Source organism: Sarcophilus harrisii, chromosome 6 (assembly GCF_902635505.1).
Source record: "Sarcophilus harrisii chromosome 6, mSarHar1.11, whole genome shotgun sequence".
Taxonomy (NCBI): domain Eukaryota; kingdom Metazoa; phylum Chordata; class Mammalia; order Dasyuromorphia; family Dasyuridae; genus Sarcophilus; species Sarcophilus harrisii.
The window spans coordinates 205,836,400-205,862,161 of record NC_045431.1 but is presented as its reverse complement, the minus strand read 5'-3'; the positions used below and the strand labels follow the sequence as shown (position 1 = coordinate 205,862,161).

The 25,762-nt window shown below is 35.0% G+C and overlaps 1 protein-coding gene across 8 annotated transcripts in view; it reads right to left on the bottom strand.

The window, feature by feature from the left end:
• Positions 1–25,762, bottom strand: part of ARNTL (aryl hydrocarbon receptor nuclear translocator like) — a 101,547-nt gene that overhangs the window by 17,688 nt on the left and 58,097 nt on the right. For all 8 annotated transcript variants that reach the window (XM_031941586.1, XM_031941585.1, XM_031941582.1 and 5 more), the window contains 3 exons: positions 24,110–24,189; positions 13,399–13,491; positions 3,390–3,507 (listed from right to left, as the gene is read on the bottom strand). In XM_031941586.1, the coding sequence (XP_031797446.1) occupies positions 3,390–3,507; positions 13,399–13,491; positions 24,110–24,189 (291 nt within the window). The remainder of the gene's footprint in view (positions 1–3,389; positions 3,508–13,398; positions 13,492–24,109; positions 24,190–25,762) is intronic.

Sequence of the window (25,762 nt, the reverse complement as noted above, 5' to 3'; positions counted from 1 at the left end):
AGCAGGGGCTGTTACTGCCTTTCTCTGTATCCCCTGTGTTTAGCACAGTGCCTGGTGCAGAGTAGGTCTTGACTACATGCTTGCTGACTTGGCTCATATTAGCTGCCAGTTCATTGATGGAGGTAAGTGTTATTCAGAAGGAAAGGCCCCTTCCCAATAGAGTAGCAGGGAGATAAATCTTGGCATAGAGTTCAGTGCTAAGGCAAAAGTGCTTGGGCCTGGAAATCAAAAGATCCTCACTACTGTGTGGTCTTGGGCAATTTCTTTTCATTCTCTGAACCTCAATTTTCTGTGCTGTAAAAGGTCGAATAAGGCATTTTCTAGAAAATTTGATAATCCAGATAAAGAGGTTGGGGGAGGGAGGAGGAAGAGTGGAAGACCAGCAGCAGAATTAAAAAGAGGTCCAAATATGGGGAAATAATAAGGCCTATTTGGAGGACAAGGGGAGAAAATTGGTAGAAGCAGTAAGAGATAAGACAGGAAGAGGTAGGTAGGAATCAGGAGGAGTTTGAACTTTAGCCTACAAGCAAAGGGGAACCACTGAAATATTTTAAGATCCACATGATTCAGTTTAAAAACCATTTCAACAACTTATATAATGGAAATTATCAACCATCTGCCTTATGGACTGGAGTGAGGAAAAGGTAAGATGCAGGTAAGTCAAGTAGAAGGCTACTGCAGTTGTCCAGGTTTGAAGTGCTGATGAGCTGAACCCAGGGTTGTGTTAGTGAAAATGAAATGGAAGAAATGAGTATGAAAGATTTTGTAAAGGAAAAATCAAAAGAACTAGAATACAAATGGATCTGTGGACAAGAGAAGAAGGGTAAAAAGAAGATTTTAAATGCAGGTGACAAGGACAATGTGGAAGTAAATAAACGATCAAAGGAATGAACAAATAAATAAATCGTTATTTACTTGAATAATGTAGAAATAAATAAAAGAAGTGGAAATCAGGAAGGATAACTGGAGAATAAAGCCTTTCTGGGTATTAAAAAACCTTACAGATGTGATATTGTTCTATTATTCTCTTTATAATCTGTCATCTCAATCATAGAAAATGAAGATATTAAAAGAAAATACATTTTATTTATGTGATCTTTTCAATTTTGGTATCCATAATGACTAATTCAAAGTCAGAAATAAAAAAAGGAAGCAAAATTAATTTTTCAATTTTCTCTTTACCTCAAAAATCTTTGGAAGTACAAAGTAAAATAAAATACAATTGCTTTCATTCTAGAGTTTAAAGCACTTGACCAAAATCATTTATCCTGCTCAAAGAATTTGTATGTGAAGATAAAAGACAGATTTTCATTAATCCTTAGTCTCAAAAGGGGTAGAGATGGCAAGGAGGGATGGCACAAAATACCATCCAAAGTACTAGTAGAGTATAAAAATCACAGCGATACCTCCTTCTCAATAAGTTACCAAGTCACAAAAAAAGCCAAAGTGGAGGTAAGCAAAAGATTAAAAAAAAATCAAAAGGGATATTAAGATGACTGCTTATTGTGAAGAGGATAAGGTGATAATAACATGCAATGAAATGAAGGCAGTACTAATCAACCCTTTAAAAAAATTTGTTTTCTCTATCAAGAAAAATGTTCTCCCAAGTTAGAAGGGGAAAAAAAGGTTGCTATGGTATTTGCAAGCACAAAAAATGGTCTGCTTAAAAAACAACAGGAAAACATGTTGATTATGTTTTCAGATGGGGTCATTGTATCAACACTATATCCTTGTTTATGTTTAGATGTTTTTCCTTGTTATAATAAAGTGTGTTATGTGAGGCATATATTAAAAAATGACTGATATAAAAACAAAAGATCTGGGCAAATTTTTCCAAAAAATTATTGACCAAAATCTTATCATTCTCATATTCTAAAAAAGGATATCTTCATACTGTATAGATTTTCTCAAAGGCTTTAGAGAGATAAGAAAGTAGGCATTATAATAAGGGTTTGTAGTTGCTGGTCTTCTTCATTCCCCTTTTTGGGGAAAGGGATAATTATTACTGGATATTTTTTCTTTTGGAACTTCATCTCTGGGATGTCTTCAGCAGATTCTTGAATGCCTTTAAAAGTTATTTCTTGTATAGGCTTCTTTTGTATGTATTTAGCAAAGTCAAACTGCTTTCCTATCTCACTATTTGTTGTTTTCCTTGAAATTTCTTAAAGCTTATCAGGTTGATATGACTTGGAAAAGCTTCATACCTGACAGCTTATTCGCCCTTCGATTGTTTTTTGAAATAGCATGGCTCATAATCTTTCATCCATAATATTTTTAAAATGAGCCTATACTCTAAACTGCTTTTGGCTCTGGCTGCCAGGTTTTTTTTGCTTGACTAGGAGATTGAGTGTTTGTTGGCTGAGCCTCCTTCCAAACTCTTTTGGCCTCTTCATTAAAGTAACTGTTTTTCATTGATTAAACAAATGGCAATAGAGATGAAGTCTAACTTTGTCCATTTCCTATTTTTCAGAGTAGACAGCATATTAAGCATATCAGATGGGAGCAGATGTAAAATTATACCCAGGGTCTTCTCATATTCTTATTTGAGATTGATTGCAACCTTTGTTCAAACTACTGGATGAAGTGACAGCACACAGACAGCAGATCCTAAAATGACTTCCATGTCCTTCAACAATTTATTTTCTAATAGTTTTACTGTCTTCCCAGTCAGTGTACACCATCACAATTAAGTAATGAAATATCAAGGTAAATACTAACTTAGTTGAAAGGATCTGGAGGAATTCTATAAAGAACATGACTTCTTTTATCTAAGTCTGCTACAGAAAGGCTCTGTGTGGGAGGAGTGAGTCATTATTTGATAGGCATCACAGTCTGCCTCAAACACTTCTGAATCCAAAGCCTGGACTCTGCCACATCTTGGCATCCCTAAGTCACTCAAACTTTCTATCCATTTCCTAGTCTATAAAATGGGAACAATAACACTTGTACCATCTGCTTTACTGTAAGCCCAGAGAAGCGTTGTCTTCACAAGGGTTTTCTAAATACAAGATTTTTATTTGTCTTCCTCCAACAGCTTCTTCCTCTTGTGCCTCATCATGGCCTAGAAGCAACCTTAAGTTCTTAACAGCTTGTGCCAGTGAAGCACATACTCTAGGAAGCCCTACATCGAACTGGAAAGGTGGTGACTGGGGCTAAGGATGGGCTTCTATGTGTGTTTCCCAAGAACCAGGCCATGTAATCTCCAAGATGTTCATCACATCTCATTGGCTGCCTACCAAGAGATGGATTTCTTTTTCAGATACACTAACTCATCTTTTCTACTAAGGCATAAAGAGATTGCAACCTACTCCAATGGAGAGCTACCCACTCCAATGAAAACACAGACTGCTGAGAGCATGGAATAAAATAATGAAAATAGTATTACTCACTTTTTGCATCTATTAGTCTTTCTCTTGGAGCAGTATCTGAAGAAGACAGTTGTTCCTTAACTTTGGCAATATCTTTAGGATGTAGGTAGTCAAACAAACTCTGACCAATTAGATCATTCTGTAGATATGAAATGTTAAAAACTGATGTTAAATATAAATAGCACCTTGAATAGAAATCATCAAATAAACATTACTAAATCTGTACATTTTGCCATATAGTTTAAATATGAGAACTCCCTAAATTTTCCAGTTAAAAAATCTCTTCAGAATATATAATATCTCTTTGTATCAGGCCAACAAAGTATTAATGGAAAAAACCCAGACATGAATTTGGCTCCATCATTTACGAGAAGGGTGACTTGGTGCCAAATCACCCACTTTCTCTAAAGTACAGTTTTTTCATCTGTCAAAAGGAGATTATATTGATGCCACTTATTTCCCAGAGTTGTTTTAAGGAGCAAATGCCATATGTCTTATAGTTAGAAGCCATTATAATTCAATTCAATAAACATTTGCTGAGCACGTACTATATACAAGGCACTGTTCTAGGCATAGGAGGGAGGGAATTCATTGGAGGGAGGACTCTGGGTTGGAAGTGCTCCAACATTACTAATGATATGATCAAAGACAAATCACTTCATCTCCCCAAATCCCCAAATTCATCTGAAAATGGGGATAATAATAACAATAATATGACAAATTAATTACACCGCCTACCTTCCCAAGTTTGTTATGAGGAAAATCTTTTGCAAATGTTAAAAAACCAAACAAATGCAAGTTATTCTTATGGCAAGAATTTTGAAAGGCAAAGATAAGGGAGTATCAAGTTCAAGTTCGGGACTTAGCCAGGAGTACAGCTGGGCTGGAATGCAGCCTGTAAATGATAGCTATATGAAGCAAGGCTACAAAGAAAGGTGGGAACCAGATGGCAGAGATTCTTAAACATTAGGGTGAGGAGTTTCCCTTTTACCATAGAAGTAAGCTTCTGGGTAGGAGAGTGACATGAGCAGCTATTATATAATTCTTATAATAAAAGAATCAAAAAATAAATCACAAAAATCCTGAATGGGAAGGTAGTATGCTTGCAAAAATGGTTTATATTAAGCTGAGGCAGTATAACACAATTACTCCTAAATTCCAAGTAATTCTAATTACTTCCAAAGATTCAGGATTCCATTGATATAATGCAGTACTTATTTTTTTTTTTTTTATTTAATAGCCTTTTATTTACAGGATATATACATGGGTAACTTTACAGCATTAACAATGGCCAAACCTCTTGTTCAATTTTCACTCTTACCCCCCACCTCCCTAAATGGCAGGATGACCAGTAGATGTTAAATATATTAAAATATAACTTAGATACACAATAAGTATACATGACCAAAACATTATTTTGCTGTACAAAAGAATCAGACTCTGAATTATTGTACAATTAGCTTGTGAAGGAAATCAAAGATGCAGGTGTGCATAAATATAGGGATTGGGAATTCAATGTAATGGTTTTAGTCATCTCCCAGAGTTCTTTTTCTGGTATAGCTAGTTCAGTTCATTACTGCTCCATTAGAAATGATTTGGTTGATCTGTTTGCTGAGGATGGCCTGATCCATCAGAACTGGTCATCATCTAGTATTGTTGTTGAAGTATATAATGATCTCCTGGTCCTGCTCATTTCACTCAGCATCAGTTCGTGTAAGTCTCTCCAGGCCTTTCTGAAATCATCCTGTTGGTCATTTTTTTTTTTTAATAGCCTTTTATTTACAGGATATATACATGTGTAACTTTACAGCATTAACAATTGCCAAACCTCTTGTTCCAATTTTTCACCTCTTACCCCCCCACCCCCCCTAAATGGCAGGATGACCAGTAGATGTTAAATATATTAAAATATAACTTAGATACATAATAAGTATACATGACAAAACATTATTTTGCTGTACAAAAGAATCAGACTCTGAATTATTGTACATTTAGCTTGTGAAGGAAATCAAAAATGCAGGTGTGCATAAATATAGGGATTAGAATTCAATGTAATGGTTTTAGTCATCTCCCAGAGTTCTTTTTCTGGGTATAGCTAGTTCAGTTCATTACTGCTCCATTAGAAATGATTTGGTTGATCTGATTTGCTGAGGATGGCCTGATCCATCAGAACTGGTCATCATCTAGTATTGTTGTTAAGTATATAATGATCTCCTGGTCCTGCTCATTTCATTCAGCATCAGTTGATATGTAAGTCTCTCAGGCCTTTCTGAAATCATCCTGTTGGTCATTTCTTACAGAACAGTAATATTCCATAATTTTCATATACCACAATTTATTCAGCCATTCTCCAACTGATGGACATCCATTCAGTTTCAGTTTCTAGCCACTACAAAGGGCTGCCACAAACATTACGTGCACATACAGGTCCCTTTCCCTTCTTTATAATCTCTTTGGGATATAATCCCAGTAGTAACACTGCTGGATCAAAGGGTATGCACAGTTTGATAACTTTTTGAGCATAGTTCAAACTACTCTCAAAATGGTTGGATTCGTTCACAACTCCACCAACAATGAAGCAATGTCCCAGTTTTCCCATCCCCTCCAACAATCATCATTATTTTTCCTGTCATCTTAGCCAATCTGACAGGTGTGTAGTGGTATCTTAGAGTTGTCTTAATTTGCATTTCTCTGATTAATAATGACTTGGAGCATCTTTCATATGACTAGAAATAGTTTCAATTTCTTCATCTGAGAATTGTCTGTTCATATCCTTTGACCATTTTTCAATTGGAGAATGGCTTGATTTTTATAAATTAGAGTTAATTCTCTATATATTTTGGAAATGAGGCCTTTATCAGAACCTTTGACTGTAAAAATATTTTCCCAGTTTATTGCTTCCCTTCTAATCTTGTCTGCATTAGTTTTGTTTGTACAAAACTTTTCAGTTTGGTATAATCGAAATTTTCTATTTTGTGATCAGTAATGATCTCTAGTTCTGCTTTGGTCATAAAACCTTCCCTTCCACAGGTCTGAGGAGGTAAACTATCCTATGTTCCTCTAATTTATTAATAATTTCATTCTTTATGCCTAGGTCATGAACCCATTTTGACCTTATCTTGGTGTCTGTTAAGTATGGATCAATGCTTAGTTTCTGCCATATTAGTTTCCAATTTTCCCAGCAATTTTTATCAAACAGTAAGTTCTTATCCCAAAAGCTGGGATCTTTGGGTTTGTCAAAGACTAGGTTGCTATTTGTTGACTGTTTTATCACTTGAACCTAATCTATTCCACTGATCAACTAATCTATTCCTTAGCCAATAGCCAAATAGTTTTGGTAACTGCTGCTCTATAATATAGTTTTAGATCTGGTACAGCTAAAGCCACCATCATTTGATTTTTTCATTAATTCCCTTGAAATTCTTGACCTTTTGTTTTCCATATGAACTTTGTTGTTATTTTTCTAGGTCATTAAAATAGTTTTTGGGAGTCTGATTGGTATAGCGCTAAATAAATAGATTAGTTTAGGTAATATTGTCATCTTTATTATATTTGCTGCCCTATCCAAGAGCATTTAATATTTTCAATTGGTTAGATCAGACTTAATTTGTGTGAAAAGTGGTCTGTAATTTTGCTCATAAAGTTTCTGATTTTCCCTTGGCAGATAGATGCCTAAATATTTTATATTATCAGTAGTTACTTTAAATGGAATTTCTCTTTGTAACTCTGACTGTTGGATTTTGTTAGTGATATATAAGAATGCTGATGACTTATGTGGGTTTATTTTAAATCCACAACTTTAGCAAAGTTGTGGATTATTTCTAATAACTTTTTAGCAGAATCTCTGGGATTCTCTAAGTATACCATCATGTCATCGGCAAAGAGTGATAATTTGGCTTCCTCATTGCCTATTCTTATTCCTTTAATCTCTTTCTCAGCTCTTATTGCTATAGCTAGCGTTTCTAATACAATATTAAATATAGCTGAGGGATAGTTGGGCAACCTTGTTTCACTCAGATCTTATTGGGAATGGTTGCAGTTTGTCTCCATTACATATGATGCTTACTGATGGTTTTAAATAGATGCTGCTGATTATTTTAAGGAAAAGTCCATTTATTCCTATACTCTCAAGTGTTTTTAATAGGAATGGATGTTGGATTTTATCAAATGCTTTTCTGCATCTATTGAGATGATCATATGGTTTTGTTAATTTGGTTATTAACATGGCCAATTATTTGATAGTTTTCCTAATATTGAACCAGCCCATGCATTCCTGGTATAAATCCTACTTGATCATAGTGTATTATCTTGGAGATGATTTTCTGTAGTCTTTTTGCTAATATCTTATTTAAGATTTTTAGCATCAATATTCATTAGGAGATTGGTCTATAATTTTCTTTCTCTGTTTTCAGCCTACCTGGTTTAGGTAGCAGTACCATGTCTGTGTCGTAGAAGGAATTTGGTAGGACTCCTTCATTCCCTATTTTATCAAATAATTTATATAGCATTGAGGGCCAATTGTTCTTTAAATGTTTGGTAAAATTCACATGTAAATCCATCTGGTCCTGAGGATTTTTCTTAGGGAGTTGTTTAATTGCCTGTTCTATTTCTTTTTCTGAAATGGGACTATTCAAAGCAATTTACTTCTTCCTCTGTTAGTCTGGGAAGTCTGTTATTTTGGAGGTAGTCATCCATTTCACTTAGGTTATCAAATTTATTGGCATAAAGTTGAGCAAAATAACTCCTTATTATTTCTCTAATTTCCTCTTCATTGGTGGAAAGTTCTCCTTTTCATTTTAAGACTACTAATTTCATTTTCCTCCTCCTTTTTCTAATCAGATTTACCAAAGGCTTATCTATTTTATTGGCTTTTCATAGAACCAACTCTTAGTTTTATTAATTAGTTCAATAGTTTTTTTACTTTCAATATTTTTAATTTCTCCTTTTAATTTTAGAATTTCCAATTTAGTATTTGATTAGGGGTTTTTAATTTGGTCTTTTTAGTTTTTTTAGTTGCAAGCCCAATTCATTAATCTTTTCTTTCTCTGTTTTATTCAAGTAAGCCTCTAAGGATATAAAATTCCCTCTTATTACGCTTTGGCTGCATCCACAAATTTTGGTATGATGTCTCATCATTGTCATTATCTTAGTGAAATTATTAATTGTATCTATAATTTGCTGCTTCATCCAATCATTCTTTAAGATGAGATTTTTTAGTTTCAATTACTTTTTGGTCTATTTCCCCTAACTTTTTGTTGAATGTAGTTTTTATTGCATCATGATCTGAAAAGAAAGCATTTACTATTTCTGCTTTCTTGCATTTAATTTTGAGGTCTTTATGTCTAATATATGGTCAATTTTGAATAGGTTCCATGAACTGCTGAGGAAAGAAAGTATATTCCTTCTATCTCCATTCAATTTTCTCCAAAGATCCAACATACCTAATTTTTCTAATATTCTATTTACTTCTTTAATTTCTTTCTTATTTGTTTTGTGGTTTGATTTGTCTAATTCTGAGGTGCAAGGTTGAGATCTCCTACTATTACAGTTTTGTTGTCTATTTCTTCTTGCAACTCTCTTAACTTCTCCTTTAGGAAGTTGGTGCTATACCACTTGGTGCATATATGTTTAATATTGATATTGCTTCGTTGTTTATGCTACCCTTTAGCAGGATGTAGTTACCTTCCTTATCTCTTTTAATTAGATCAATTTTTACTTTTGCTTGATCTGAGATAAGGGATGGCTACCTCTTTTGACTCTTGAAGCATAATAGATTTTGCTCCAGCCTTTTACTTTTTACTCTATATGTATCCCTGCTTTAAATGTGTTTCTTGTAAACAACATATTGTAGAGGTTCTGACTTTTGATCCAGTCTGCTATCTGCCTCCTCTTTATGGGGAGTTCATCCCATTTACATTTACGGTTAGAATTACTAAATCTGTATTTCCTGCCATCCTAATAACCCCAGATTGTGCTTTACTTATTCTTGCCTCCCCCAACCCTCTTTCCCCTTTTAAACTTATGTACCCTCTTGTATCACGATACTTATCCTCTTTATAATCCTCCCTCCCCCCTTTGGAGTCTTTCCCCTTCCTTCCCTTATTACTCTTTTTCTTTTCCCTTTTCCTCTCCCTGTTTTTAATGAAGTGAGGAGAATTTTCTCTAAAACAAATGTCAATTATTTTTTCTTTGAGCCAACTCTGATGAAGTAAGATTCATACAATGTTCCCCCCCTCTCTAAATTCCCTCAGATATGATAAGTTTCCTTAGCCTCTTTGTGGGATGTGGTTTCCCTCTTTTTATCCCTCCTTCCCACCTTATTCTGCCATCATCCATTTTCCATATCTACTTCCCTTTTTTATGTTATATCAGTACAATCAAATTATACATGTATTCTTTTTGTATATCCACAACAGAAATACAATTCTCAAGAGTTATTTTTACCTTTTCTGCATCTCTTGAGTTCTATTCTTGGAATCAAATTTTTGTTTAGTTCTGGTTTTTCTTCAGAAACAAATGGAATTCATTTGTTTCATTAAATGTCCATCTTCTTCCCTGGAAGAAAATGCTCAACTTAGCTGGGTAGTTTATTCTTGGCTGCATCTCAAGTTCTTGTGCCTTTCGGAATATCATATTCCAGGCCCTTCTTTCCTTTAATGTAGAGGCAGCCAGATCTTGGGTGATCCTTATTGTGGCACCTCGGTATTTAAATGGTTTTTTGGCTGCTTGTAAAATTTTTTCCTTAATCTGATAGTTCTGAAATTTTGCCACAATATTCCTTGGGGTTTTATTTTTAGGGTTTCTTTCAGAAGGTGTTGATGAATTCTTTCAATGCCTATTTTACCTTCTGATTCTATTACATCTGGGCAGTTCTCTTTGATGATTTCTTGTAAAATAGTATCTAGGCTCTTTTTTTCATCATAGTTTTCAGAAAGTCCAATAATCCTCAGATTATCTCTCTAGATCTATTTTTCCAAGTCTGTCGTTTTTGCAAGTAGATAATTAGTGGTTTTCCAGTTTGTCATTTTTTGTTTTTGCTTGACTGATTCTTGCTGTCTCAATGAATCATTAGTTTCAATTTGTTCAGTTCTAATTTTTAAAGAATTATTTTCTTCAATAGCTTTTTTACTTCTTTCTGTATATGTCCAATTGAGTTTTTTGAATGTATTGTTTTGGTCTGTGGAATTTTTTCCATTTCACTAATTTTTTTAGTTAATTATTTTCTTTTTCAATTCACAGATCCTACTTTCTTGAGTTCTTTATTTTTCAATTCACCAATTTGTTTCCCTGCACTTCCTGAGAATTTTTAACTTTTCAATTCGTATTTCAGGAAGTTGTTGCTCTCTTGTAAGGCTTCTCTTTCCTTTCCCCATTTATCTTCTAACTCTCTTTTTAGACTTTTAATGGTCTCTTCTATGAGAGCATTATGTAAAGGAGGACAGTCTGATGCATTTTTGCTGTTTGAGGTCTCTTCAGGTTTGCTGACCTGCTCTTTTCTGCATAGAAGCTGTCGATTGTTCTTTTCATCTTTTTATTCATGTTTGAAAGCCTTTAGGGTAGGTCTCCTAGGCAAGGGGTTACCAGCTTCCTCTGCAGAGCAGGGAAAGATGTAAACCGATTTCCGGCTCCGAGTATGGGAGTGCTCTGTGTGAGAGTTTTCCCTTCCCCAACAGGAGGTGGATTCAGCACTGGCCGAGCTATCAAACTGCTTAGTAGGGCTGAGTGGATTTCGATTGCCCTCGGCTAGAGACTAAGTGGTGAAAGTGTCACCGCCCAGGCGAGCCTCTTGTGGGACTGTGAGTAGTTAGCAGCTGACTGCAGACTGCCACAAACTCTGCCCAGTGTCTCTGCCTGATGCAATCGGCCCTGGAAAAGCTCTATGGCCCCAAGCCGAGCTCCCACTCGCAGATTGAGGCTAACCGGGCTCGTCCTCCTGCCGTGCAGGATCACAACTGCCCAAGGAAAAGCCCTGTACTGCGTGTTGGGGCTCTGGCGCTTGCTGAGATCTGTGCCTTCACCCTCGGTTTGAGACTCTCCTCGGAACCTAGTTTCTCTCCCGTCTGCCCGATCTCCCCCTGGCCCCGGAACCAACCTTTTTGGAGACTGCAGATTTTCTTCCGCGGGTGAGTTGTTCTACTTCTTATCTTTACGAATTGTAGCAGTCAAGACTATTTTTGAGGCTCGATATAATATTGATAAAGAGGGTAAGAGAAGAGCTTAGAAAGTCGCGTGTGTCTTCTCCGCCATCTTGGCTCCGCCCCATAATGCAGTACTTATAACAATGCTGATCAACATCCATTTATGATGAGTTCTTGTCCCCCCAAGACTTCAATTGGTTTTCTGAGCTTAGATAAGCTGGTCCTTTCTTCACTAGTACATGAAGGCTTCCAAACTTTAAAGTTCACTGGCACAAGTTCAAAAATTAAAGTCATTTTCATGTCAAGGTAAAAAACTAAAGAAGGGCTTTATTGGAGCAGCTATGTGATATATACTTCCTTTTTTGAATTTCTGCCATTTTTTTTTCTTTTGATGGCAAGCACAGAACTGGAAGTCAGGAGACCTGAGTACAAGACCTCACTCTATTAATTTTAGTCACTGTCTATGTGACATTTGAGAAGTTAAGTAATCTCTCTTGATCTAGGTTTATATATATATAAATTTTTTTTATTTTCAAAACACATGCATAGATAGTTTTCAACATTCACCCTTGCAAAACTTTGTGTTTTTTTTTCCCTTCCCTTCCCCACACCCTCCTCCCCTAAACAGCAAGTAATACAATATTTCCACAATTATCATGCTACACAAAAAAAATCAGATCAAAAAGGAAAAAGAAAGAAAACAAAATGCAAGCAAACAACAACAAAAAGATACTATGTTGTGATCCACACAGTCCCCAAAGTCTTTCTCTGGATGCAAATAGCTCTCTCCATCATAAGACTATTGGAATTGGTCTGAATCACCTCACTATTGAAAAGAGCCACATTCATCAGAAATGATCAACATATGAACTTGTTGCCATGTTCGGTGTTCTCTTGGTTCTACTCATTTCACTTAGCTTTAGTTTCTGTAAGCCTCTCCAGGATTTTCTGAAATCATCCTGCTGATCATTTCTTATAGAATGATAACATTCTAGGTTTTTCTTTTTAGGATACTGTTATGGTAAGAATTGTTATGATAATAAACTATATATATATATATATATATATATATACACACACACAAACACAAGAATTATTGTGAGATTATATGATATATTGCATGCGAAGACACTTCCAAAAAGTTAAAAGTACCATAAAAATACAAAAATTATTGTTTTCTAGATTTGGATTATAACCCTGCAATTTTCTGCATGTAAAAATCTTACTGTAAAGGCAAGCTCATAAGGATCACTACATTCAAAAATAATAGGACATTAGAGATCACTTTTTAAAATTTAAATCAATGTTCTTTTTTAATGAATTCCAACAAACATGAGCATTTCAATCAATTCCCTCAGTTTTACAAAGAAAAAAAGAAACTAAATAAGCTTCAGAAAGATTAAAAAATTTGCCCATAGTCACACAGGCAATAAGGCTCTACCCACACAGGCTCTATCCCAAATCCTTGAAGTCAATATTCTGTACTCTTCCCATTCATTCACTGATTAATGCCATGTTGTTCCAAGCACGTGTATGTGCATTCTGTGATTTTCATATTCAGTTTTTTCCCCTTTCGCCTTATGTTTCCTTATCCCCAACATGGAAACAAACTGTTTATTTTTTAGTAGTAAAAAAAGAAATGATTCACTAATGAGAAGCACACATTCCTATGGAAAAATGCACTTTCACTTTCACAGATCCCCAAGTTTAATTAACTTATCCTAAGAGAAGCAGCAATTTGCAGAGGGAAGATATTAGTAAAAAGTCAAAATATTTTATATGTGGCTTGTACACTACAATTATTGTGGAAAAGAGTTGAACTTTATAGGTTATTATATCACCATAATTATGACAGCTTTAAAGTTGCTCATCAACAAGAATATGAACAGTACCTGGCTATAGTTGAGAATTTTAAAGACAGACTCCGAAACAAATAGTATCTTTCCTCTGTCACATCCAACGACAAAGAGAAATCCATCTGCCGCCTAATTAGGAAAAATGGATTGTCAAATTAGCACATTCACAAAATAAGATTCTCAGTAATTTTGAAATGGAATCAGTCATTTCATATGAAGCCCCAAAACAAATATTTTCACTAAAATTACACATGCATAAGAACAGAAAGCTAAAAAAATCTATAAATTTAAACTCTATATACATGAAATAAGTCTTCTCTGGCACTATGCTCTTTTCCAAGGCAAATATTCTTTCTTTCTTCCAAGTTCTTTCAAGTTCTATTTCTCGTGGTTTCTCTCTCTCTCTCTCACATGCGCGCACACACGCACACACACACACACACACACACACACACCCCACATTGTAACCTACAAGTCTAAATTTGAAATAATGATGGTAAGCCCCACCATAAATCAGGAGGCTATATACGCAAAGTAATTTCCTATTAGAAATAAAGAGATAAGGCTGGGGAACCTTTTTTCTGCCAAAGGCCTTTTGGATATTTATAACATCATTTGTAAGTCATACAAAAGTATCAACTTATAGAGTCCAAGCAGTGGGAGATTGTTCTACCTAGCTTTTAGCTCATCATTAGCTATGGTTGCTTTAACAAATGATTTTGCAGGCCTTGTATGGGCCATGGGCCAGACATTCCCCATCCCTGCATTAGATGGAGGCTTGTAGAGGTCATGCTTTCTCTATCGAATCCCATGTACTCTGTATCATAAGTAAGTAATCCTGCAACTAATTGATTGCTATGTCCCACTGTAATCTGAGATAGGAAGGGGAAAACTTTATTTAGTAAATAGCAATTCCCCTTCAATTCTATCATTCAAAAATAGTAATTACCAAATAGGTCAAATAAGGATGATTTCTTTTGATTCATGGGGGAGTCGCAAAACCACTACACATTGGGGCTTATAGGGTGAGAATATGAAACCTGACTTGATCAAGAGAGCTTTAAACTGTTTATAAATATTCAGCACTCCATCCAAATACTACCACAGAGTAGCAGGCATGGTGAGGGGAAAAAGGATATTAATGACAAGGATAAGCATATTGCTCTCAGGAGAATATATCCAAGAAAATTACTTATTTAAAAATAAAATAGCCTCAGATATTTATCAGCAACTGCACAGAATGGATAACAAACTATACAAAGCTTATCTTAAAACAAGGAGGCAATTTTGACTTTCCAAGTATCACAGAGATATACCAGATGGGATGTGACTTTTCTCTAACTTTTAGTTATGGAACTGTATGCTTCATCCACAAGGTGCAGAATAGTAAAAAGGGGGCAGGGGAGTATTATTATACATTAAGAACATATACATGGGAGGAGACACATGAATGATATGGGAAGCATATGAAGAGAGAGCACATGGGTTTGGATTGATGGAGGGTGAAAGAGAAGTCAGATTATGGTGGAAAGATCATCTCACCAGAAGAAGAAAGTAATGATTTTGATATGGGATTATATGATTGTGAGGGAATTTCAACTGACAGGCACCTATTGGTAAGAACACTACTTAAAGCAGACCCTTTGGTACACTTCAAAGATCTAGGAGTCCTTCTAGACTCAGCGTGAGTGTTTCCTTTACTAATAGAGTTTTCACCCCTTTAGTAAAGGGGCTGATGAGCTGTTATACCCAAAACTAATCACTCTGTGGCCAACCTTATAATAAGCCTCTTCAAACTGATTTAGCTGGTCTTCAGGACAAAAAAAAACACCATACCTAGTCTTTAGCAGGGCCTATGCTTGAGGCATAGTTGGTTGGCCCTGCCAGTGTTTTTGCTCGGCTGGCAAAGCTATATTAGAAAAAAGAGGAGAATCAAAGAAAGATTAGAAGGCATGATATAAAGCAGAACTATTCAACTTCATTTTTCTGCTATTTTCTTTACTAAGAAGAATAATCTTTGCACTAGGAAGGATGGAACAAAAAAAAAAAAAAAAAAAAAAAAAGGTAAATAAGGAGTTTTACCTCAAGATGATGTGAGGAGAGGCAGCTATACACTTAGCTGTTCTCAATGAGTTTGTTCCCTGGCTCAGATAAAGCCCACCCAAGAGCACTTAAAATTAAACACACTTAGAGTCAGAGGTGATTACAGAGTATCTTTCAGTGATTTTTGGAAAATCAAGGAGAAGAGAGGATTCTTCCAAACACAGCCTATTACAATTTAAAAGGGGTCTTAAAGATCATATAGTCCAACACCTTCATTCTTCAGATGAGGAAACACAGGCCCACATGAAGAAACATCTTACCCATGATCACATGGCTGGTAAGCAATATAACCAGGATTGGAACCAAGGTCTCTAGACCCCAACACCAGGACCTTTTCCATTATACCATATTGACTACAAGGGTCCTCTTCCTCATAATACATTAGATAACAACAAAATCCATAAAACCCAAGGGAAAGAACAAAACTAACCCAAGTGATAATGAACAGGTCAAAAACATTCCAATTTGACTTTTTAAAAAATCTGCTATTAAAATAACTTTAAAGAAAAAAACCTACTAAGTTCTACATTATTAAATTAAGTCCAAAGAAATATGAAAAATAAACTGAATAAGATACACATCAAAGAAATTAAAGAAAATTTATATTCTATCTTTATCTGTTTAACACAAATGAAAAAGGGGAATTCAAGTTTTAAAAATATATTTTACAACATAGTAATTTAGCTATATATGTCCCTGCCCTTGCTAGCTTCCCTACAAATGAATCCTTCTTTGAAACAAAGACAATATGGTATTTTTTCCCTCCTCTTATACTAGTTAATAAATGCCATGATGTTAGGGATTGATTAGCTAAATTTCCTTCCCCTCTCCCTGCCTTTCTTATCATAGTGCCTAGAATTATCTGTCATTATCTATAGTTAAGACTTCAAGCAAGATATATAGGTTTCAAAAAATATATATAAATAAATTAGAATTTTTAGTAGATACATTATAATAAGGAAAAAATAAAAACCTGTGACTATGCCTATTTTTAATTGGTCAGTTGATTTTTTTTTTAATGTGACAAGAAATACTCAGCAAAGAGAGGGAAGGGAGCAGCACAATGGAGAGACTACAAAAATGACATATAACATTTGCCATCAGAGCCAGCCTTGGAGTCATTAAACCCTATGTTCTGATTCTGCTTCTATATTTTCAATCATGCAATCAAGCTAAAAATAACTGAAAACAGCTCTAGCATTCAGCATAGGGTCTGGCTCATATTATATACCTAATAGATACATGTTACTTGAATGAAGCTGTTCCCCAGGGTTGATTGTTCTAATCCTCAACCACAGTCAAGGCTTAGCTCAACTCTTACACATAACCATCCCTCATCCCCCAAATTGTCAGTGCTTTTTCACCTTGTCCCAAATGACTTTATATTTGTGTACATGTTATGTCCCCTCCCTCACTCTCTCTGCAACACTTCTCCTGCCCTGTCAAACATAAGATTCTTGAGGGCAGAAGCCATTTCATTTTTGTGTAGTACTGCTGATCGACATGCACGGCAGACACTTAAAAAATACTTGCTGAATCATATAAAGTAAAAAATACAAGGTTACTTGGAAACAATTAGGGGATTAGAGAAGAAATTTATTTAAAATAATAATAGAATATAGGGTATCCCAAAAGTCCTAGTAGTTTTAAGCTTTAATGGTTGTACTTAAATGATAATGATAACCCTAATATGCTACTTATCACAATATGTGGAATGCATCCAACATCAATGAGGAGCAAATAGAAATGAAATTAAGCTAGTACCTAAAGAAATTTGAAAAAGAACCAAGAAGCAATAGCACAAAGGGAAGTAGAAAAAGAGACAAAAGAAAAAAAAATTAGAAAATGGAAAAATTCTATTAAACTAATTCAATTCAATTCAATTAATTAATCCAAGAGCTGAATTTTAAAAATACAACCAATAAAACTAACAAAGCATTAACTAATTTCAATAAAAAAGGAGAAAGAAAACACAAATGATCAAAATTTTAAGTGAGGGGGAAAGAGATCACAAGAAGAATAAAAGAAATTTAAAACACCATTGGGGAATATTATATTCAAGCTACATGCTAAGAAATTGGAGAACCTTAATGAAATAGAAGACCATTTCCAAAAATATAAATTACCTAAAAAAGGACAAGACAGGAAATGGCTTAGACCAATTTCAGAGGAAGAAATTTTAAATCATTTTCTTAAACTTTACACATGTTCCAGAAAAGTTTACGAGTGAATTTTTCCAAACCTTCAAAGAACTGCCATATTAGATAAACATTTCTCAAGAGAGCAAAAAGGATGGCATGCTACTCAGTTCTTTATGGTCTTGATTCTAATGTTTACTTGGTAAATATGTCAGTATATTAAGGACCTGCAATTATATCAGTAAGGTCAGTCTCTCAATCTACACAGATAACAAAATCACAACTAAAAGTTGTCAGAGGCAACATGATAAACATAAGAAAAAAGAAAATATAAAGAACAATCTCATTAATGAATGTAAATGCAAAAATATTTAATAATAAAAAGTCAACAACAGAGGATAGCAATCCTTTTTTAAAGACAATAACTATAATCAAAGGAATTGAATCATACAGGATGAATACAAGAATGACTTTTTGTATTAGAAATACAATCAATATGAGTAATTTCAATAAACAAAATACAACTATCACATCATCTTATCCGTAGATGCAAAAAAGACTTGCGATATAATTCAGCATCTATCTTTGTTGAAAATAAAATAAAAATAAAAGCATAAGTACAGAGTACTGAAAGAAATTGCAAATCTGATTACAGGGCTATTTTCATTAATCTTTAAAAAATCATGGAGAAGAAGAATGGTACCAAAAGATAGAAACATCACCCCAGTTTCTAAAAAGGGAAGGAAGAGTAAAGAACAGTTGATATGAGAATTTATGGATTGGTTAGATTGACAGAACTGCCTAGCCTAGGTTATTAAATAGATGACTTATGAGTACTTAGAAAAGAAAATCAGTTAGGGCTGGAAAAAAGTATAGCTTCATGAAAATTAATAATACCTAATATATTTAAATTCCTTTATTGATACAATTAGGAGAATAGCATAACAAGTAATTACTAAAGATCTAATGTATTTTGATAAGAGAACATTACTATAGTTTGATGAAGAAATGTGAATTATCATGTATAGCCACAGCATGTAGAATAAGTAATCAATCACACCCAAAGATTTGTGAGTAATGAATCCATGCCCACCTGGATGGAGACCTCTATTTACATAGTCATGCATTGCTCTAATCAAACTGGAAGATAATAGAGGGGGGTGGATGGTAGGATGACAGAACAAAAATTCAGAATGCTTTTGATAGGCTAGAACAATGGGTAGAAACAAGTCATTTCTAAGATATAAATGTAAAATATCATATTTATATGTTTAAAAACACTGCATGGACTGCATTGAGAGCAGTCCAAGTGAAAAAGGTCTTGGAGTTTTTAGTTGATTATTAGTCTCAATTTCAGCTAATAGTATTGCTCAGCTCTACATCTGGGGATCAAATAAAAATTTCTTGAACCTTGGGGGTTAAATAGTTGGTATATTCACAGGAATCAATAGATTACTATTTTCATTCAAAAAACCAGCTTACAAATATTTATTAACTACTTACTATGTACCAGGCACCTAAGATATAAGAACCAAAAAATGAAATAATTCCTGCTAGCAAGTAATCTATATTCTAATAAGGAAGATGACAAGAATGTATGTAGAATATATAACATAAATATAAAATAAATACATACCGTGTATAGGAAGTACTCTAGGGGCGCTAACAGTTGAGGGGATCAGGAAAGGCTTCATGAAGATGGTGTTTGAGAAGCATCTTAAAGGAAGAGAGGGACTCTGAGGCAGAGGTAAGGAGAGAGCATTCCAGGCACGTAAGATAGCCAAGGGGAAAGCATGGACACACACATATGGAGCAGATGAACATTGTGTGTAGGGAACACAAAGGAGAGAAGGAATCCAAACTTGGCTAGTTGGGAGAATGCTGGAGAGGGAGTAATATCTGTGGGGCTGCAAAGAAAGGTGAAAGCCAAATTGCACGGGACTATAAAAGCTAAACAGAGAAGCTAGTATTTTACCCTAGTGGCCTAGGCAGCCTCCAGAATGGACTGAATAGCAAAAATCACATGATCAGATCTGCATTGGAGATCTGGCAGCAGTGTATAGGATGGATCTGAAAATGCTAGGGGGCTCTGAAGAAAGAAAGAGGACAAATCAATCAACATTTATTAAATATCTTCAATGTGCCAGGCACTGTGCTGAGCACCACGAATACAAAAAGGGTAGAAAAGATAGTCCCTGACCTCAAGAAGTTTACAATCTAAGTAAAGGGACAACATACAAACAAGTATATACAAGCACCATATAGTGAATAAATAAAAAGGGAGACACTAGAATTAAGTGTGGTTAGGGAAGGCTTACAATAAACAGTGGGAATGCAGCAAGGGGAAAATAAAATAGTAATGGCCTCTAAGCCACTTCTTCCAACTTTAAGATTGCATAAAATATTCTACATAAATTATTTGTTCTTTTTACCTCCTTTTATTTCAGGTTAAATATCATTTCTTTCTTTGAATTTTATTAACAAAATAACTGAAATTTTTACAGTCCTTTAAGGTTTGCAAAATGTTTGTAAATAATACATGTGTATATTACTATATACATACATATACTCAGTTGACTCATAATTTTTTCTGAAACAGTGTTATTATTATCTTCATTTTACAGCAAGGGAAATGAAACTCAGAGTTTGGTCACCAGCCCATGGACACACCAACAATGTTAGAGGCAGGTTTTCTCAAGACTCCAAATTCTGCACACCAAATTGTCATAATAAATGAACATTTATCAAACACTGGTTACATGTCAAACACTGCACTAACATACCTGTTTCACAATCCCAGCACATGACCAGTTATAACAGGGCTTTATTGATCTGGGTATGACAAATAGACTTCCTGTCTCAGTCATGTTAACTCTCTAATAAAAGTAGTTGATTAGTTGTTTAGCTCAAGGGCTGCCTTCCACATGAAGCTTTTCTAGATGTCTATTCCCTCAGGGGCTGGTGCCTCCAACCTAACAAACTACCTTGGATTTATTGTGTATATATTCTCTAAGTACTTATGTACATATGTGTGGTTTCCCCTATTGGAAGATAACTTCCTTGAATGAGGGAACTGTTTCATTTCCATGCTCATACATACCCTGAGTTCAGCATGGTGTCTGACCCTAGTAGGCAATAAATAATTGATTGATTTATGACTTTTCCTGTCTTACATGTCCTAAATCACCACTCCTTGGTGTCTTACCATGAGAAAAGGAAAAAAAAAACAAAAACCCAACAATTTCTTAGTATTTCTAAACCAGCATTACTGCTATGTGGAAAAGTTCTAGTCATTTGAAGGAACAAAAACAGCAGATGTAGGATGGGGGACATTTCTCATTTTTCCCATTAAATCATACTTTCCTGAGGCAGCTAAGGGTGCCACAATGTACCAAGCACTAAGTCAAGAGGACTCAGATTCAAATCTGATTTCAGATACCAACAAGCTGTGTGACCCCAGGCAAGTCACTATGCCTCAATTTCCTCAACTATGGAATGATGATAAAATCAGTATCGATCTTGCAGAGTTGTTGGAAGGATCAAGTGAAGTAATATTTGTAAAGTGTTTCAGTACCTGGCACAGAGTAGCTGCCAATAAATACTCACTTCCCCAACTTTCCTCACCCTATTTGCTAAATCAGCAAAAAGAACCCTGGTAACTTTTCATATTCCATCTCTGTAGCCTGGGGACTGGGAATATAATTTCTAAGACTGTGTTGTTTTGAACAAAATTCTATCACAACAAAACATTTCCCATGTTCCCTAATCCTATACAGATTTTCACAATGGAGTTTCACCAAATTCTTCATTAAGCCGTATTACTAAACCTATCAGATAATGATTATATAAACAGGGCAAGTCCCATTTATAATGAAAATATTTGGACTGGTATGGTAATTAATAGCTAATCAGTTTATATATTACAATAGGTAGAAGGCAAGATAGTAAACTGACCTTTCATTGCTAGTGTTCAGGAATTTAATTTTTAGCTTAGTCACTCAGTCTACCATCTACAGTATGTTCAATTCTGTATAAGACATTGTAAGGCAGAAATGTAAATAAAAATGCAACAGATAATTTTAATTTGTGGTTTTCTAAGTCAATAAGCAAATCCCATTTCCCACAGGGATCTAATTCTATCCGAGTTTGACATCACTTCTGTGAGGAATATAGAAGCAGTGTTTATTCAGAAAGAGTCTATAAAGGAGATGAAATTACACACATGAAATTATGCCTAAGGAAAAGAACGCTGGACTTAATGCAAAGAATTCTGGAATTCTAATCTTAGCTTGGCTGTTTGAAAGCAATGTGTGACCCAGGCAAAGTATTTCCCCTTTCCAGAACTTAGTTCCTCATATGTAGAATGCAACTGGAAGGTCTTGCATCCAGCTTGGTATCTGACTAAATAACACTAAACACCATGGGACTACATGTAAATAAGTATTAAATTGTAAGGTATAGTAAAATGCTAAAGGAATTATAAAGACAGGGAAATTACTATTCACCATGGTAGTCAGAAAGCTTAAAAGCCACCAACACTGTCTATGGTCCTGAAAACCTGCTCCTGCCAGAGCAAGAACATAAATGTTCAAGGTCTAAAAGGTCCACATGCTATCAGCAGGTAAACAAATGGTTCCCTCTTCAGAGAGGTGGCCAATTCAAGGGAGCCAGTCCTATCCATCTGGTAACAATTCTGTGCAGCTGTACTCATAAAAGTGCCAGCAGGGGGCTCCTACTTTAGCAGAGGGGAAAGGATTTTTGCTCAGTAATAAAAGCATTTGTGCTGTGAATGTGTTCTCAGCAGAAACACAAGTTTTCAGATGACCAGCCTAGCTTATCCCTCTGTTATGAGGATATCTTTTGTCTCTTCAGGGGGATGGGAGGGATGGAAATAATTTGTGTAGGTTAGGTTATTAGTGAAGAGAAGCTGATGATAACTGGCTGTATACTTGTTCATTCACTTCCTGATTCCTGCAACCATATAAGTGTTTACTATATGTGAATAACAGTGCTTGACATTAAAAGAGGCAACAATAAACATGGCATTGTTCCTGCCGTTATGAAGTTCACAATCCCAGACTTGTGAGTCTTAAGCTTTGGAGGTCTGCTTCCAGAAGAGGGAGCAATCCAGAAGAGACCCATTGCATAACAGTGTAACTAAACAAGATAACAATGTAACTAAATTATGAAGCAAAGTTTTGAACTCTTTTATCAGGGTTTTTATAAACAGAGACACACAGATAGGACTAAGCCTGAATAAGCAGAGGATGTAGCAACCATGGATTGGTCTGTAGTTGTCATATGGTGACCTATTGTTTATCAACCATAATAACATCTGGGACTTCTAGTCCTTTCACAGAGACAGATTTCAGTCTAACTTAATTTAAACACATGGTTAGCCTCTATGTGCAAAGGTCTGTACCAGTTACTAGGACTAAAAGACAAAAATAAGACACCCCCTGCCCTCAAAGAGCTTACTTTCTACTAGGCATTTAATTTGGACCCAGCCACTATGGGAGCGTAAGCATACAATTCCTGGCTGCAAATATAAGAAGATGGCGAGCCTGAGGAAGGAGCCTAGGCAGGTAAAGCAAAGCAAGGAGGGAGGACAAGGAGCAGTAAATCTGGCCTATCAGTGAGCTGGATCACATAGGGAAGACAATATTCAAAGAAAAGTGCAGGCCCTGAAGACGGATTAACTCTTCAAGATACAGAAAACAATTTAAAGTGTGCTTTGGTTCAAATTGTGCCCTGAAAAAGATGGCTAAAGTGCTGTGGAGTTATTCTCCTGTGGGGCAAGAGTTTGGGTATTTTGAGAAATGACTGCCTATTTCAGTTTAAATTTCTGTGAGGGACTTTTTTTTTTTTTTAATCTAGTTCGTTTATGTCTTTTTCAATTCCAGGTTATATTTTTATCATCTTGAAGTGGTATAATTCTTATCCAATATAATGACTTTGCCAAAAAAGTGAATAGTAAAACAGTAACTTAGAGAAACTTTGGTATATTTGTTTTTACTACTACCCAGATAAAGAGCATAAAAATGACATTAAAATCCCCAGCTTTCTCTCCCTCTGTCACTCTCTACTTCCTAACATGGATCAATGACTACAAACTAATATAAATTTTGCTTTATTACCATTACTTTATGACTTGACCAAAATTTGACATTTAAAAAAGATAAAAAACTATTTAAAAAATGTTCCTTGTCCCCATTTGGGAAAATCACATATAACACACATGACTTGTAAATAACTAACTCCATTTCTAAAAGTCTAGCACTTTATGATTAATTATGATAATTTCTAATAAAATAAAATTTAGGATAGGGAATACCAGTTGACATTGCAGTCATGAAAAGAAGCTTTCATAGTTCAAAACTAAATCAGTTCATTATGTTTTCCTGAAGACCAATTTTATACGTAATCATGTTTTAGAAGTTTATAATGGTAAGTAATTCATTGATTTATGGGGTGGAAGGAAAAGGTGAGAAGCAATCCCGACATACCCTGAGAATGAGATGTTTTAGCTCATCATCTGACAGAAAAGTAGGTTTGTAGTTTGCTTCTGTATATGGGTTGGTGGCACCTTAGAAGGGGAAAAAAAAAAACAAACAGTTCATATTCTTAAAAAAAAAATACACAGAGAAACTATACTAATGTCTAGTTTCAAAAAACTCCTATTCAAACCTTCTGGAAATGACTGTGCCCACAAAGGGAATTGAAATTGAAAGCATTTCTTTTCTCTAATTGGTCTGAATTTGGTCTTGGAAAATATCAGATAATTCATTTAACAGAGAATACTGTTGTGCTCTGGGATCTTGGGAAGGAAGAGAAAAGTGCTTCTCTCATTAAAATGAAAACTCAGAAATAATTAAGGGAAGTTTGAACTTTTCTACTTCTTAGTCATTCAATTGATTCTAGAAACAGGCTGGTTAAGATTAGGTTTGATTTTGGCTTTGTTTTTTTGCCAACCAAACCTCAAAAGATTTTGGCCTTTTTTTTTTTTTTTTTTTTTTTGTAAGAAGAGCGAATAGTTTTTCAGTAAATGATTCTGACTTTTCCTGGAGATATAATCCACCAGTCATGGCCTTAAATAGGGACACTGCCTGAAATAACTTAGGGATGGTCCCTTCTTTAAGGGAGTTAAATGAAGAGAATGCAGCAGGCAATATAGAGCGATACATTTCCTGAGAAATGCAATGAAAAACAAGTGCCTGAACAAAGACAGGACTTCTGTCTCCAGACACTGCCATTTCTAAACTCTTTCAGGGACAGTAAGTCAGCAGTTTGTAAAAAAGAAAGAAAAAAAAAAAAAACTAAGCTATTATCACTATTATTATTAGATGACCCTGAATTTTTGCCTGGCTAATGGAATAAATACTGAAAAGAAATAGTGTGATTGAACCAACATGAATTATGGAAGGGAAAGCAGTATGTATAATTGAATTGAAGACTTGCATATGAATTAATGAACAATAGTATATTGATCCACAGCTCTTCCAACACAATTTCAAGCTTTCTACTCTTTTCTTTTTCAGTTGTGTGAGATTTCTAAAAATTCCTCCCACATCTTTTTCCCTATTATACAATCTTCTATCAAATTTAAAACATCAGCATCAAAGTAGAATAGAATATATTAGTTCCTTTCCAATTACTAGCAAAAAAAAAAAAAAAAAAAAAAGGAAAGAATTTAGGTCTGTGTTTCTAATAGCTACAAGAGCAGCCACTTGGTGGCCTAGAAGCCAAATGATCAAGGTTTCAGACCCATTTCAATCAGCTGTGTCACCTTGGAAAATTCAGAGTCTGTGCTAGGTGCAGCCTGTGTGACCATGACCAAGTAACTTAACTTCTCTGCAAATCACTTTCCTCATCTATAAAATGAGGATAGCTGTACTAGATAATTTCTATGATTCTTTCCTAAGATCCAATTTCTGATTTTACTGATCCCTCAAATTTTTTTTCATTGTTGTTGGTCCAATGAGGAGGCTGAATTAGATGAAAACTTCATGTGTTTGTGAGTTAAACATATAATCTTTGCAACCATATGTCTATACCATAGTACCTGCCTCCCAATTTACTCCTACATTGGAAGGCTGGTTAAAGGAAAATGTGAGAGCAAAAATAAGAGATTTCTAGCATTAAATATTTCAATAGAGATT